This window comes from Mercurialis annua, linkage group LG2 (genome assembly GCF_937616625.2).
Source record: "Mercurialis annua linkage group LG2, ddMerAnnu1.2, whole genome shotgun sequence".
In the NCBI taxonomy this organism is placed as follows: Eukaryota; Viridiplantae; Streptophyta; class Magnoliopsida; order Malpighiales; family Euphorbiaceae; genus Mercurialis; species Mercurialis annua.
The window spans coordinates 7,582,946-7,601,019 of NC_065571.1; the positions used below are offsets into that span (position 1 = coordinate 7,582,946).

General features: G+C 32.7%; 1 protein-coding gene across 1 annotated transcript; it reads left to right on the forward strand.

The window, feature by feature from the left end:
- Window positions 1–6,294: 6,294 nt before the first annotated feature.
- Window positions 6,295–9,497, forward strand: LOC126670296 (premnaspirodiene oxygenase-like). Its single transcript, XM_050363994.1, has 2 exons — window positions 6,295–7,219; window positions 8,731–9,497. The coding sequence occupies exons 1-2, from the start codon at window positions 6,347–6,349 to the stop codon at window positions 9,340–9,342; spliced, it is 1,485 nt and encodes a 494-aa protein (XP_050219951.1). The 5' UTR covers window positions 6,295–6,346; the 3' UTR covers window positions 9,343–9,497.
- Window positions 9,498–18,074: the final 8,577 nt, after the last annotated feature.

Sequence of the window (18,074 nt, forward strand, 5' to 3'; positions counted from 1 at the left end):
ATAAAGTCTGTGATGTATGCCATTATGCAAAGCAGAAAAAACTGCCCTTTCCAATAAGTTCTTCTGTTTCTAAAGAAGTATTTGACTTGCTACACATTGACATTTGGGGCCCTGTAGCAAAACCTTCCATTAATGGTTTTCAGTATTTTCTCACATTAGTTGATGACTTATCAAGATATTCCTGGGTCTTTCTGATGAAACATAAGTCAGAAGCAAGAATTCATCTGCAGAATTTCATTGTCATGGTTCAAACTCAGTTTTCTAAAAGAATAAAAATAGTGAGATCTGATAATGGAGGTGAGTTTGCTTGTACATATTTCTACAAGGAACATGGGATTATTCATCAGACCAGTTGTGTCTATACTCCTGAGCAGAATAGTATTGTAGAGAGAAAGCAGCAGCACATCCTCAATGTAGCAAGGGCAATCAGGTTTCAATCTAATCTGCCTTTACATTTTTGGAATTACTGTATTTCACATGCTGTCTATCTGATAAATAGAACACCATCTCCTATTATATCAGAACATACTCCTTTTGAGTTACTCTACAAACAACCTCCATCTTTACAGCATTTAAAAATCTTTGGTTGTCTTTGCTTTGCTGCCACTATACCAGCACACAGAACCAAATTTGATAAAAGAGCAGATAAATGTGTGTTCTTAGGATTTCCATCACACACCAAAGGCTTTATTCTATACTGTTTAGATTCAAAGCAGATTATAGTGTCTAGAAATGTTGTGTTTTATGAAACCATATTCCCATACAAAAACACCAAAACAGTCACTTCTCAAATAAATTCATCTGATTCAATCATTGATTCAGATTATTTCTTACCTATCCTTGAAAACCTTAATTCATCTCCACCTTCTTCACCACCTATTCCTCCTATTTCACAACCACCAGTTCCTTCTCTAAATTCAGACACTGAATTTCCAGCTTTGAGAAGAACAACCAGAACATCACACCTACCAGCACACTTAAAAGACTTTACTTGTGCTTTACCACCTTCTTTTCCCAAAAACACCACTACCCCTCATGCTCTTTCTAGTGTTCTATCATATAACAGGTTATCTCCTTCTCACAAACACTATACACTAACCATAGACACTATGACAAAACCTAAGACATATAATGCTGCTGTAAAGTTTGAATGTTGGAGAAATGCTATGAAAGCAGAACTTGATGCTCTAGACAAGACCAATACTTGGATTGTTACTGATCTACCAGCAGGAAAAAGAGCAATTGGCTGCAAATGGGTATATAAGATCAAATATACATCAACTGGACAGATTGAGAGATGCAGAGCAAGACTGGTAGCAAAAGGGTATACTCAACAAGAGGGTCTTGACTATCTTGACATATTTTCCCCTGTGGCAAAAATGAGTACCATCAGAACTTTACTCTCCCTGTCAGCTGTGAATAAATGGCATCTGCATCAGCTTGATATCAACAATGCATTCTTGCATGGAGACCTTGATGAAGAAGTTTACATGGTCATTCTTCCTGGTTTTGAGTCAACCAGTCCACAGAAAGTTTGTAAACTTCAAAAATCTTTGTATGGCCGTAAGCAGGCTAACAGGCAATGGAATGCCAAATTAATTGGAGCTTTGCTTTCAATTGGATTTCATCAAGCACATTCTGATCCTTCCTTGTTGATAAAGAAAACAGGTTCTATCTTTATTGCTCTGCTAATCTATGTGGATGATGTTATTTTAGCCAGCAATTCTCAAGCTGCCATCTCTGAAATCAAGGATTATTTGCATGCTACTTTTAGTATCAAGGATCTTGGTGTTCTGAAGTATTTCTTAGGCCTGGAAGTTGCTAGAAATTCATCTGGTATTCACTTGACACAAAGAAAATACACACTGGATTTGCTCACAGACACTGGTTTTCAAGATTCAAAACCAGTACCTACTCCTATGCTTAATTCTAAAAAACTGGCTAAAGATGATACTTCTCTTTTACCAGATAATACTGCATACAAGAAGTTGGTAGGAAAACTTCTGTATCTCTGCAATACCAGACCAGATATCTCCTACTCCATTCAGCAACTCTCACAATTTTTAGATTGTCCAACTCAGGCACATCTTCTTGATGCTCATAGAGTACTGAGATACTTAAAAGGTGCTCTAGGAAAAGGGTTACATTTCTCAGCATCTTCTGATCTTAAGCTTGCTGCTTTTTCAGATGCTGACTGGGGTACATGTCCTGATTCCAGAAGATCTATCTCAGGATATTGTGTCTTCCTTGGTAGTTCTTTGATTTCTTGGAAGTCAAAAAAACAAACAACAGTTGCTAGATCAAGTTCTGAAGCAGAATATAGAGCACTTGCAGCCTTGACTTGTGAAATTCAATGGCTTGCTTATCCTTTTCATGATCTTCAACAGTCTCTTCCTTTACCAATAGCAGTCTATTGTGACAGCCAATCAGCAGTCCAATTGGCACACAATCCAGTGTTTCATGAAAGATCAAAACACATAGAAATAGACTGCCATGTGGTTCGAGAGTAAATTCAGTCTAGCTTAATACACTTGCTCCCAATCACCACAGACAATCAACTTGCTGATTGTTTCACTAAAGCTCTACCACCTCAAGCTTTCCATCATGCCATTTCCAAACTGAGCATCCTTAACATATTTGCTCCAGTTTGAGGGGGGGTAACTTTCAACAGCAACAATCACACAGATTGCCACATCAGCCAAAGGACTCAAGTCATGTGGATTGCTATTTCAGCAAAACAACTCATTTACAGCTCAGCATGACAGCTGTAATTAGGCCAGTAATGTGTGTTTTAGAGTTTGTTAAAAGTTGTTAGGAAGCAGTTATTATTTTAGCTTAGCTCTGCAATCTCAGCAAGTATATAAGCTGAGATTGATAGTTTGTAATACTTAACTTTTGTGATTAATAAAGAAAACAATTTTTCCTCTTTTTGTTACCGAACGAGAAGAAAACTCAATCATATATCAAATTTAGAGTGTTTATCCCATGCAACCGTTACGCCACATCATTTTTACATCAAGCCAATGAGCATTTGCGATAGAGAATCTTTTAATCATTACTTATTTTTTTGTATCCCTCAATTTTCCACATGGCTAACGTATAATTGGTTTGTTACACGAATGACATAGCGCAACGGTTGTGTTGAATAATTATCCTCAAATTTATCATAGTTTTAAATAGATAATTGTATTTTTTTTCCCTTAATGAGGAGGGAACTTGTTAAAACTCCTAGCTTAATGAAACTTTTTTTGTTGGAAGTAAATGGTTGTAAGTGGGAGCTTATAACGAACCACTCTAAACATTTTGTCAATCTTTCTAACCCATCCAAATTAAATTTAGTTTGTTAAAGTTTTTAATTTGCAATTGATTTTAATTTTTTATTACGCCTTATTTTAGATATATTTAATTTATAGCTGTAATATTCTTCAACTAATTTTATAATGGTAAACTATATTCCTTTAATAAATTTACATTTCTCCAAAATGGTTTTAAATGATAGTGACGTAGATGCTTACTTAGCATGTGGAACTATAATGTTCCTCTATGATAACATAATAGGGAAGAAGCAGTCTCAGAAACCCTAAATATGGCAACCTTTAGTAATTAAAACACCCAACTTGACTCATCATCCTATAGAGGAACAACAAGGCCCACCATGGCAAAATTAATGCCAGTTGTGAAAGACGGTGTAAAACCAAGGTTCAAATGAACAATATCTCGGATCCAAGATTAATAGCGCAAGATATTATAGGGACAAGTCCTTTGTGAACGAGATACAAATACAATACACTGAAGATCAAGTCATACATAGAGAAGGGGACCACAAAAGATTTTCTGACACAGAAAAGGCATATCCACACGCTCTTCGCATCTAACACTAATTTTTCTCACCAGGTACAGAAAAGCTAGCCCAGCCAACGTCTTAGGAGGGACACTTCATCCTCATGGAAGAACACTTCTCGGAAAGTTGTTTGTTTTGATTTTAACTTTCCGAAAAGTAAAAATTTAATTTTAATATAATGTATTACTCTTCCGTTTTAAAATAATAGTTTCATTTGCTACTTTCATCCGTCCCAAAATAATAGTCCTATTTAGATTTTTGCTGTGTTTATTCCTATATTCTCTTATTTATAACATTATTTTTATTTAAACATTATTAAGTGAAATACTTAAAAAATACAATACATTAAATGGAATACTTGAAAACTCATTTGGTGAGTTTTTTAATTATGAAAATAATTATAAATTATTGATTTTGACAATCATTAATTTAATTTTTTACTTTTCAATAATTATTTAATATTTTGATTTTTCTATAAAGCCTTATATTATCATAGTTAGGGATAAAATTGAAAAATTATAATATTATAACTATAATAACCATATTTTTTAATGTGTGTTTTTAAAAATAGGATTATTATTTTGGGACGGAGGGAGTATTTTTTAAATTAAAAATAAATATTTTAATTTATATTGTTAAATAAACAAATATTGTTTTTTTATATAAAATTAATAAATTATTAAATTATTATTTATTGACTCTTATCTTACAATTCAAACTGTACTATTTCAGTTAGTTTTTAGATATTAGATAAAAAAAATTATCATTGATAATATTAGATAAAATATATTTAATTTTACTATAAATAATAATTAAAAAGAATAGTTGTATTTTATGAAGTAAAATAAAATAATTTTTATATGAATTTTTAAAAATTTAAAAAAGTTAATTAAGGATAAATAAAGAAAATTAATTAAAAGATGCTAAGAAAGTTCTGCTTGTCTAGATTTGGCTAGAAAAGTCATTTTTCTAGTTAAAGGGAAGTGAAAATGTTAACTTTCCGGGATATATAATGTTCAAGTTGAACAAAGTAAAAAAAAAATTTCCAATTGCCGGAAAGTAAAACTCCCCTTACTCACAACCAAATTGATGGAGTCCGGCATCTCGACGGCGTTAATCCTGCAAAACAGTGTAGATGGCTAATCGGACGGTTTGTCCGATTAGCTCTCCGATGCTTAAGTCAGTTTAGGCTTAAGAGAAAGTATTTATATTTATTGTAAGTTGTGTGTTTAGGCATACTTCAATCTCCTTTTATAATAGTTGAATGTATACCTTGTAGATATGGAATAGGAGAGTGATTCCTATTTAGTAGGGTTTAACCCTGATTAGGAGTGTCCTTCCTTATTCAGACAGGAGTCCTATTTAGGAAGATATTCCTAAATAGTCTCGTCTTCCTAAGTTGGAGGCTATCTTCCTAAGTTGGAATTTGTATCCAAATAGGACAGATACTCCGAATATGCGTAGATCTTGGTGATCTTATCCAAATCCCGGGGTCGACGTGCTTTGTCCGAGTCCTCAGGGATTCGGTTTTATGATATCGAATGATGTATTCCAGTCAAGGCGGATCCGGTGGATTCGGCCATTTGGGCGGGAGTCTGGTGTCGTCTGAGAATAGATCTCCTGCGACTCGTCTCCATTATAAGTAGAATAGGATTCCAATTGCCGGAAAGTAAAACTCCCCTTACCCACAACCAAATGAAGCTTTAAGGAATTTTTTTATTTTATTTTTTTTTCTTTTTTTTAACTAAAGATTTACTTGATCACCGAAGTGAACGTTCCAAAACCCTTTTTCGATATTTTTTTTACCATTGTTTTTTGTTCTCAAGTGTCCAGATTGGACTAGATCAATCCCAGAATTTGTTGATTTATCACTCTAAATGGTAAAAAGAAATTATTCCTCTCCTTTTAAGAGTTTTTTCTCTATCTAAATTTTTTTTTCTCTTAATTTTAAGGCAATTGATAGAGAGAAAATTATTTGTTTACCGTTTTAGAAAAATATAATGTTCGATATATGAGTTAAATGTCCATATCGTGAGTGCAATGTATTTAATAAAATATAGATTCATTTGTTAATAAAAATTACTTTACTGTTACAAAATTGTACTAGTTCATATATATAGCAGTTACAAAGTGAAATTGAAATATGTCGTTGGAGCAAAAAAATTAGACGCCGTCGGTGAAAAAAATTCAAATTAAAATAGTTGAGTAAAAATAACTAAAAACTTAATATCATAGAAATGATATATGTAGCGTACCCTAACTAATTTATGTCGTTTTCAGTATAAAATCAAAAGAGTTGGATGGAAATATATGGCGTATGATGTAGCCTGCTTTGCTATGTCTCTCCCATGCTTCGTGTCTTTAAGATAGCAGTAGATAATTTTATTTAATTTACTAAAATTTACGGGTCAAAAATGTCTGTGGCCTCCACAAACTCTATAAATTAACGCATTACGTGAACTATTTTAATTTCATTACAATAACATCCATAATTCATCCCAAATCATGGAGCATCTTTATGCAATTTTCACCACTCTTTTCTTTATCTTTATGCTCTTCAAAAAATGGAAATCACCAAAAAATCTTCCTCCAGGACCCTCCAAGCTTCCTATCATAGGAAACATTCATCAACTCATCGGCTCTCCGCCGCATCACCGACTACGCGATTTAGCCAAGAAATACGGAAGCATTATGCATCTTCAGCTCGGTGAAATTTCGAATATCGTAATTTCATCGCCCGACGCTGCAAAACAAGTGATGAAAACTCACGACATTGTTTTCGCTCAGAGACCATTTATATTAGCTGCGAGTATTATTACTTACAACTTCACAGATATCGCGTTCTCTCCGTATTCTGATTACTGGAGACAGCTGCGTAAAATCTGCATACTCGAGTTGCTCAGCGCGAAACGAGTTCAGTCTTTCAGATCGATCAGAGAACACGAAGTGTCCAATCTGATAGCTGAAATTTCTTCCTTTTCCGGAGAATTATTCAACTTTAGCAGGAAGTTGTTTTCTTTAAACTATGGCGTTGCAGCTCGGGCGAGTTTCGGTAAAAAATGTAAAGATCAAGAGGAGTTTATACCTCTTGCTGAAGCAATGACAAACGCGGCCGGAGGATTCGGTCTTGCGGATCTGTTTCCTTCCATTAAACTGTTACAGTTAGCTAGCGGAACAACATCCAAACTTATGAAGCTGAGAGATGCAGCAGATAGGATATTTGATAGCATAATTGAGGATCATAGAGGTAGAAAAAATAGAGGAGAGGTGAGAGGTGAAGGTGAAGAAGATGATCTTGTTGATGTTCTTTTAAGGCTTCAAGAAAATGGAAACTCTGAATTTAAATTGACAACCGACAACATCAAAGCAGTCATCCTGGTAAGTAATTTATTAGTTTGGTTTTGCAATTTTAAAATTTATACTAAATATATGGATGCTCTAATTATAAAATAAATATATATTTAGTCTCTAACTTATATTTATAATACTTTAGTCTATAATGAAAAAAATATTAATTTAGCAATCCAATTAGTTTCAGCATGAAGTGTTGTTGATGTCTTTCTTTATTTAGTAGCTTTTGTTTAATTACATTTTAATGGTGCTATTGATTTGAGCTCCCACGTAAGCATTGACGGACCTACGTAACTACGTTGTGACCTGAGGTGGCCATGGTCCCTTCAAGTCCCAACTTAGTCTTTAAAAAAAATATAGGCTTCTTAATTTTTATATTTTTTTAATTTAATTAATTATGGTCAAAACTAAGATATTTCTTTGATTTAAAAAAAAATTACTCCCTCCGTCCCAATAGAGTTGTCCACTTTAAGAAATTTTTTTGTCCCAAAATACTTGTCCACTTTCAAAAAGTAACTAACTTTTACACTCAATTTTCCTATATCACCCCTATTTAAAATTTACTAATGGGTAAATTGAAAGTAGACCCTATATTAAATAGGGTATGACAAGAAAAATAAGGAAAATTTTGCAAAACCCATGAACAATAATTGCTTTTCTTAAACTGTGTGATAAAGGTAAAATGGACAACTCTATTTGAACGGGGGAGTATGTAATAATAAAATTTAGTTTGTCCCTTGTACTATCTTATGTAGTACTGTATTTTATTATATTTAACTTATACTGTAATATTATATATATGAATTTAGACAATATATTTATTTTTACTATAATTATAAATAATATATAAAATATACTTTTTGTATTATATATATTTTCAAATTACGATTAAAATTATTATTTATTAACGGCCCCTTCAAATATTTTCATCTAGGATGTAAAGGCAATTGGTTTTGTGATTTGTGATTTTAAATAATTTTATTTTGACCGGAGTTCGATTAATCTAACATTAATAAAAGAATAGTGTTGCTTACACAATTTCGGTCGCTGATTTTTAAAGGAGATTGTCAAATTCTTATAAATGTAATAAATCTTTTTAATAGAGATGATATTGAAGTAGTCTTATCACTAACCTAGTTATCCAATTTTTAGAAATCAGATTTCAATTTAAAAAATCATAACTGTAATTGAGTGGTGCATTTAATGGCTAAAAGGTTCATTTTTATACTCTTTTTTTTTGTAGTTTTCATCATTTAGTTTTGGATTAACCCATTTCATATTATTGAGGAGTCAACTCTTTTTTTAGTAACACCTAGAAATGTAAATGTTATTTTATCTTTCTGGCAACCCCCACAAGTGTAAGTGTTATTTTATTTTTATCTTGCCAATATTTACTCTGTTTTCTCTCTCTTGTATCAGTAATAATTGACGTATTTTAAATCTATAAATATTTATTAGAATCTAAAAACTGTGTATTTACGTATTTCGTGAAACCGATCATGGCAATTTTTAATAAATTGCTTGATTTTCCACACCAGGACATTTTCATAGCTGGTAGTGAAACATCAGCAACAACCGTAGAATGGGCAATGTCTGAAATGCTGAAAGCTCCAAGAGTGATGAAAAAGGCACAAGAAGAGATTAGAAGAGTGGTCGGAAACAAAACAAATGTTGATGAAACAGACATTCAGGAACTGAAATATTTAAAATTAATAATCAAAGAAACACTGAGATTACACCCTCCATCTCCGTTATTACTCCCTAGAGAATGCAGGGAGAATTGTGAAATTAACGGATATAATATACCGGTTAAATCCAAAGTCATTGTTAATGCGTATGCAATCGGAAGAGATCCAACTTACTGGACCGATGCCGAGACATTTTATCCAGAGAGATTTCATGAAAGTTCAATCGATTTTAAAGGAAATAACTTCGAGTTTATACCATTTGGTTCTGGAAGAAGAATGTGTCCTGGAATTTTGTTCGGCATAGCGAATGTTGAACTGCCACTCGCAAGCTTTTTGTTCCACTTTGATTGGAAACTTCCTGAAGGAATGAAACCAGAAAATCTTGATATGATTGAAGATTTTGGTGCTACGGTTAGAAGGAAAAATGATCTAAGCTTAATAGCCATGCTTCGCCAATATTAATTAATATGCTCAGCCTGTTCATCATTCAGGTTAGCTAATTAATTAATAATTAAGAAAATTGTAATGTTTGCTAAGCCCTTTATATTTTGCCGATGGATGCATATGATCACTAGCTTAGATAAATAAAAAAAATAGCAAAATAATCTTTAATCGTATGATGTTATCTTTCATTTTTATGTATGTATATTTAGTTTGCCGAAGTCAAAATAATAATAAAAATTGTCTGATTGCCAAAAATGTCCTGAAGTTTGTTTCAATTTTCTCATAATATATACTTAAATGTTTTCATATCTATCCCACATTAACTTACAGGGCTTTTCAGAAAAATATTAAAAAAAAAACAAGAATATGTGTAAAATTTAACCCACAAATCAAAAGTTGATGTTTATACTCCAATATTTTTGTCAATTAATTTTTGTACTCTTGCACTTTAAATTTTACTCCATCAGCATGTTTTTGAAAAAGAAAAGATTTAAAACGGTTTCAAAAACATACTTTCACAGCCATTTTTCAAGATAGCTTATAAATGGGTTTAGAATGATTTCAAAAATATACTTTGACAATCATTTTGCAAAAACAGATTATAAAAGGGTTTAAAACGGTTTTAAAAATATATTTTAATGGCATTTTTTAAAGACAGATTATAAAAGAGTTTAAAACGGTTTAAAACGGTTTCAAAAACATACTTTGAGAGTCATTTTTTACAGACAGTTTATAAAAAGATTTAAAACGGTTTCAAAACATACTTTTTTTTTGTGACGAGGACTCACTATACTGAGCCTAAACTCAATATCATTATCAGCCATTTTTCAAAGACAATTTATAAAAGGGTTTAAAACGATTTCAAACAGCTCACAAAGGTTTCCAACAATTATCAAAAAAACAAAAACAGTTTCAAATAGTTTATAGAGATTTCAAAACAGATTACAAAGGTTTTAAACAGTTTATAAAGGTTTCAAATAATTTTAAAGTCTAAAGAATAGTCTCTAAAAAACAATTTCAAACAATTTACAAAAATTTCAAACTATTTTTAAAACAGTTTCAAAAACACAATTTTACAATATTTATCTAAAAATAATTTTAAACAGTTTCAAAAAAAACAGTTTTAACAGTTTACAATAATTTTAAACATATCAATAAAATTGTCAATAAAAATTGAAAATTATTTTAGTTTAGGACTTACTGCTTTTAGCTTATGATGTTCTTATGTTATTTTAACTATTTTGTCTATTTGGTTGTTGGTTAACTTGATATTTAACAAATTTCAGAGAAAAGAAAATGTAATCTTTATTAATCACAAATTGTTCTTAATGATTACAAGAGCAAATCAGTTTATATAGCTACTGATTGCTAAGGAAAAATAACTGCTGCTATAACAGAAAACTAACACACTACAAGTGTGAGTAAAAATGACAGCTAATGGCCAGCTCATGTGATACTGACATGTGATCCTTGTGCAGCTGATGTGGCAATCCTGGTGACTGGAATGTACTGCAATCACAGAATGACAAGTGCTCCAATACCCCCCCTCAAGGTGGAGCATATATATCAAGAATGCCCAGCTTGGAAATAGCATGAAGAAAACCTTGTGGAGACAAAGGCTTTGTGAAACAATCAGCAAGCTGATTACTGGAAGAAACTGAGAGCAAATGAATCAAACCAGAACTAATCTTCTCTCGAATGACATGGCAATCAATCTCAATGTGTTTTGAACGTTCATGAAACACAGGATTGTGAGCCAACTGGATAGCAGATTGACTGTCACAATAGACAGAAGCAGGAAAAGACAACTGCTGATGTAAATCCTTAAAAAGATAAGCAAGCCACTGAATTTCACAAGTTAAGGCTGCAAGGGACCTGTACTCTGCTTCAGAACTGGACCTTGAAACAGTAGTCTGTTTCTTGGACTTCCAGGAGATTAAAGAAGTGCCAAGAAAAACACAAAAGCCTGAAATAGATTTCCTGGTGTCTGGACAGGAACCCCAGTCTGCATCTGAAAAAGTTGAAAGCTTAAGAGTTGAAGAGGTTGAAAAGAATAACCCTTTGCCAGGAGCTCCTTTGAGATACCTCAAGACTCTATGTGCTGCAAGTAAATGAACTGGAGAAGGACAGTCCAAAAACTGGGAAAGCTGCTGAACAGCATATGAAATATCTGGCATTGTGTTGCACAAATAGAGAAGTTTGCCAATCAACTTTCTATAATCAGAGTTATCTGATAAAGTATTATCTAGGTCCTTTTGTAACTTCTGTGAGGTCAGCATAGGAGTAGGAACTGGTTTTGATTCTAGAAAACCAGAATCTTGTAATAAATCTAAAGTGTACTTTCTTTGTGACAAATGAATGCCAGCTTTGCTCCTTGCAACTTCTAAGCCAAGAAAATATTTCAATACTCCTAAATCCTTAATGCTGAATGTGGTATGCAAGTATTCTTTGATGTATGCAATCTCTGAAGTAGAGTTGCTAGCAAGAATGACATCATCCACATAGATTAATAGGGCAATAAAAGTTGTACCAGTAGTCTTAATAAGCAATGAAGGATCTGACTGTGCTTGTTTGAAACCAATAGACAACAAAGCTCCAATCAACTTAGCATTCCACTGTCTGCTTGCCTGCTTCAGACCATATAATGATTTTTGCAACTTGCAAACTTGATTAGCTTCTGTAGTTGTAAAACCAGGTGGAGGTAACATGTAAACCTCTTCATTTAGATCACCATGCAAGAATGCATTGTTGATATCAAGTTGGTGTAAATGCCATTGATTGACTGCTGCAACAGACAACAAAGTTCTTATTGTGCTCATTTTTGCCACTGGTGAGAAAGTGTCCATGTAATCTAACCCTTCCTGTTGTGTATATCCTTTAGCAACCAAACGTGCCTTACATCTTTCAACTGTGCCAGAGGAAGTAAATTTAACTTTATACACCCATTTACAACCTATTGGTTGTTTTCCTGCAGGTAAACTTGTAACAGTCCAAGTTTTATTGTTTTGAAGAGCAGTAAGCTCTGCCTTCATAGCTTCCCTCCAGCATTCATGTTTTATAGCTGCATTGTATGTCTTAGGTTCAACAAGTGTATCTATGCTGAGAATGTAGTGCTTATGAGGTGGTGAGATTCTGTCATAAGCAATCACAGAAGACAGGGCATGTGGAGATGAAGTATGCTTGGAAATGGAGGATGGTAAGGTACAGGTGAAGTCTTTTAAGTGGCTGGGAAGATGAGAGGTGCGAGTTGATCTCCTTAGAGGAGGAAATTCTTGTGGAGAGAGAGAAGAAGAAGAACTGCTTGGTGGTGCAATCCATGGGTTGTTTGGAAAAGAAGTTACTGGTGAAGAGGGTGGTGATGGTGATGGTGCTTTAGGTAACAAACAATCAAAATCAAGAGAAGATTCAGATTGTATTGTTGGAGAAGAAATGGGGTTGGCTTGTGAGTATGGAAAGTTGGTCTCATAGAAAATGACATTTCTAGAGATTAGCAGCTGTTTAGTATCTAGACAGTACAAAATATAGCCTTTAGTTGCAGCAGGATATCCCAAGAAAATACACTTGGATGCACGTTTATCAAACTTAGTTCTCTGTGCAGCTATAGTTGTGGCAAAGCATAGACAACCAAAGATTTTCAAATGTGTGAGTGATGGAGGTTTATTATATAAGAGATAGAAGGGAGTGTTCTCTGATATAACATGAGAAGGAGTTATATTGATTAAGTATGCAGCATGTAAAATGCAATGAGCCCAAAAATGCAAAGGTAAGTTAGATTGAAACCTTAAGGCTCGTGCAATATTGAGGATGTGTTGATGCTTCCTCTCTACTGTGCTATTTTGCTCTGGTGTGTATACACAACTCTTTTGATGAACTATGCCATGCTGCTGATAAAATGAAGTGCAGTCAAATTCTCCTCCATTGTCTGTTCTGATGACTTTTACAGCTTTATGAAACTGAGTGTGAACAAAACTAACAAAGTTTTGTAAATGTATTCTTGCTTCAGACTTGTGTCTTAACAAGAAAACCCAAGTAAACCTGGAACAGTCATCCACCAGAGTTAAAAAGTACTTGTAACCAGAAATAGAAGCTTGTGCCATAGGCCCCCAAATATCAGCATGAAGAAGATCAAAAGGCTTTTCTGTTATTGAAGTACTCAGAGGAAATGATAATTTCCTTTGTTTTGCAAAATGACATACATCACAGATCTTATGTACAGATGTTTTTATTGAAGGATCAAGTTTTTGTAACACTTTTATTCTACTATGAGACAAATGTCCCAATCTAAAATGCCATAAGTCCAAGCCATTAGTCTCTTGTGAAACAGCAGCAACCATAGTTTGACTTTCAACTTGAGAATCTGCAACTTGAACCATTTGATATAGACCTTCCTTCTTTTCAGCTGAGCCAATCCTCCTCCATGTGACCATATCCTGAATGTAACAGAAATCATGGTACAAAAGTAAGAAGAGTTTCTTATTGTCTGTCAACTTGCTTGCAGAGATCAAGTTGAAATTGAACATAGGCACATATAGAACATTGCATAGCAATAGATTAGGATTTAGCTGAACTGATCCAATGTGAGATACAGAAATCAATTGTCCAGTTGGAAGCTTGACATGAACATTTTTGACTTCTTGAAAAGTTGTAAAAAACTTTAAATTACAGATTATGTGATCTGTTGCACCAGTATCCAAAATCCATGTATCTCTATAACCTTTAGCTGAGAAGTAACAAGCATGGATAGTACCTTGTTCCTCTATGGCAGGTTGAAAAGTAGCTGAAAGAGAGTTTACATGAGCTACAGTCTCAATCTCTTGTGGCTGAATGAGGCTCATGATTTTCTGATATTGATCAGGGGTAAATGGAAATATTTGACCATTATGCATTTCTTGCTGTGCAGGCAAGTTTGATCTGTGTGCATCTTTAAACATTTCAGCTTGATATTGCTCCTCTGTAATATCTGGATACTGTTGTTCTGCAAGTTGTACCTGGTTTGCATGACTACTTTCTCCTCTGAATTTTGGCTGAAATCCAGGAGGATAACCATGTTTCTTGTAACAGTAGTCTATAGTATGATTAGTGAGTCCACAGTATGAACAAAGTTTCTGCTTTAGAACTGGATTTGGCATGTAACTACCTCTTCCTCTAACATTGCCAAACCTGTAATTGTTCATCCCTCTTCCTCTAGCATAACAAATATTGGACTCATAACCAGAATCTTCATTATTAGCTTCATAAAAACCTTTTGCCATGAATACATTTGCATCAACTTGAGGTTTAACACCAGATCCTACTAGTTGTCTTTCAAATTGCACAGTTAAAGAAAAGGCTTTGTTAATCTTTGGAAGAGGCTCCATCATCAAGATTTGTGTTTTGATTGTTCCAAAACTATCATTCAATCCTTTTACAAACCTTATTACATGATCATTAGACAAGGTTCTCTCAACAGTTTCAGCAAGACCACATGAACACTTAGGCTCACAAGTACACACAGGCATGGATCTAAGGCTCTTCAATTCATCCCAGATTGTTTTCAAATGTGTAAAATATTCATTCACACTCAATGTGTTCTGTTTGTAAGTAAAAAATTCTTCCTGTAAATCACCTATTCTACAGGCATCTCCCAATGAAAAACGATCTCTCAAATCATTCCATATTTCCAATGCACTATCCATACAAGATATACTATCTGCAATAGTCTGTGAAACAGATCTATACAACCAGGACATAACTAGAGTATTGCATCTCTCCCAAATAGCAAATTTCTCATCATCATAATGAGGAGGAACAATCGATCCATCAACAAATTTATACTTATTTTTAGAAATCAAAGACATTCTCATGGATCTATACCAAGAGTGATAGTTACTTTCAGTAAGTAAATTTGAGACAAGAACAAGTGAAGGATTCTCACCAGGATGAACAAAAAATGGACTGGAAATCGATTCCTCTGTCCTTACAACATTGTTGAATTGATTCGCCATTGTTATCAGAAACAAGAAGAGCAAGCTTTTTAAACAAACAATCTCTAACGAAGAAGATGAAGAGCTCAAGGCTCTGATACCATAACAAATTTCAAAGAAAAGAAAATGTAATCTTTATTAATCACAAATTGTTCTTAATGATTACAAGAGCAAATCAGTTTATATAGCTACTGATTGCTAAGGAAAAATAACTGCTGCTATAACAGAAAACTAACACACTACAAGTGTGAGTAAAAATGACAGCTAATGGCCAGCTCATGTGATACTGACATGTGATCCTTGTGCAGCTGATGTGGCAATCCTGGTGACTGGAATGTACTGCAATCACAGAATGACAAGTGCTCCAATAATATTATATATTATGATATGTTGGTTGTTGTAACTTTAAGGGTGGACATTTTATGGTTGACCTTTGCTTAGTTTTTTAGCCCTTATTTTATTTCCGTTGCAAGTTGTTAAAATTTCATTGTTTTCTTTCACCTTACTTGTAAAATTGGCTTAAACTTGTTCTTATAAACTTATAACACTTTCAGAATGCTAAAAAAATGACTTGTTTATGTCTTGTAACATGAATCCATACAGTCGGGGTGAAAATCTGTATTTGACTGCGTGCATACATTTATCCAGTTGATGTACTCTTGGCGAATTAATAATTGAGAATTTGTATGAAAATGCGCAGAAACTTTGAACATTTTGAACATCTTGAAATTTTGGCAACAATGTAAACGTGGCATGTGAATTACTAATTGAGAATTGGTATGAAAATGCGCAGAAACTTTGAACATTTTGAACATCTTGAAATTTTGGCAACATTATTTGAGTTAACTGAAACGCATTGGTATCACGCATCTTGTTCTCGAGTGTTCGATGCTTTTGAGCAAAGATTTGATAATGCTTATATTTTGATGATGTGTGAATTGATTGCATGCTTGTATTCACTAGAACTTGTTCGATGTCTTTAGTAAAATTTTATTGTTGAATTGAACAACACAAACATGACTAATGACATGTAGGTTTAACTATTCTTTAAACCACTAAAATAACCTACCCCTCTTTTTATCCTTTTTGACTTGATGAATTAGACATGTTTTTTTAATATAAGTGAGGCTGTTTATATCATTCTAGCTTGTATTTATCAATGTTTTCAGAACCGGACTGGAGAGCAAACCGGCTTCATCGGGGGTTCACGGTTGGACCGGTTCAACCGGGTTCGACCGAATTTTTTAATTTTAATAAATATAAATTATTTAAATTGAAAATAATTAGTTTTATGAGAAAATATGATAAAATATTTATATCAAATGTTTATATAAACTATTTTTAAAATATTATTATGTAAAACATAATTATAATTGACCAACTTAAAAATATATAGAATAATTATTTTTTATGAGGAAAATGATTTTTTTTCATTTTAGTAGTAATTATTCTTAAATTAAAACTATATAATTAAAATTGATAAATAAAATATGATGGAACATTTAATTAAAATTAATTATTAAATTTGTGAAGTACAATTATAATTAATCAATATTTATATGTATATAAAATGTTATTTTGTATGAAAAAATAATTTTCAAATTTTAAAATATAATAATTATTAATTTTAAAAGTCAAATTTAATAGATAAAAAATATGATAATACATTTAAATAAAAATTATGTATTAAATTATATTGTGTAAAATATATTAATAATTAATATTCTAAAATTATGTAGAATAATTAATGTGTATTTTAGAGAGAGAGAGAGAGAGAGAAATATATTCTATTTAAGAGGGAGAGAGTATGTTTTGTGTGTAAGAAAGATAATAAAGTGTTGTGTAAGAGAGAGAGAGAGAAAAAGTGAATATTGTGTAAGGAAGAGAAACAATAAATGTAAGTAATGAATGACACATGTGTAGCGGATCACAAAAATTTGATTTGAAAAAAAAGACACTTTTGACTCATTTTATCAAAAACCGGATTCCTCCGGTTTTGGTCAAAAACCGAGTTTTACCGGTTCAACCCGGTTTCTGACCGATTTTTTAACAGTTGGGTTTTTTTTTGTAATCGGACAGACATCCAGCCGGTTCCCGGTTAATACGGTCCGACCGTCTGGTCCGGTCCAGTTTTTAAAACATTGGTATTTATTGATTTGTCTCTTGGGCTAAAACAATTGGCACTATTTAGATCTCAAAGAAAAAAAAGAAAACAAAAGAAACAGAAAAATAAAAAGAAAGAAAGTATAAAAATAAAAAAGAAACTTGAGAATTTAAGTCAATTGACTTAAGAAACAAGAAGATAATATTTTATAAAAAGCTATTTGTTTTGTGATATGCACTTATTTTCTTGTCATGTGTTTGATTCATCAAGTCATTTATCTCTTCTTTTTACTTTTTACCATATCCTCATATAAACACCATTACAACCCTTTGAACTTTATATTGATTTGTGTGTGATTTAATAATTGGAGTTTTATACTAAAGGCAAACATATGGTTGAATTGATATGTGATTTATTTATGATCTTATTAGTCTATCTTTCTAAATATTTTGAGTATTAGAGTGAATAAAGTAAGATTTTAATTGCTTTTGAACATTTATTGGCTCAAACGTTGTCTCTATATTACTTATATGTGATGGAATAATTTTCATTTTTCGTTATTGGTTTTCATGTATTGAATTACACACGATGTTGAATTGAGTATTTAGTGAACATGTTTGAGTAGTCTCGATGATATTGGTTCATGTAAGAGTCATAAACATGGTCACTTGTTTGACATTGTT

Coding starts and splice junctions, on each gene's coding strand:
- LOC126670296 (XM_050363994.1), top strand. CDS start 6,347: ATGGAGCATCTTTATGCAATTTTCACCACTCTTTTCTTTATCTTTATG. Junction 7,220..8,730: donor ACATCAAAGCAGTCATCCTG/GTAAGTAATTTA, acceptor TTTCCACACCAG/GACATTTTCATAGCTGGTAG.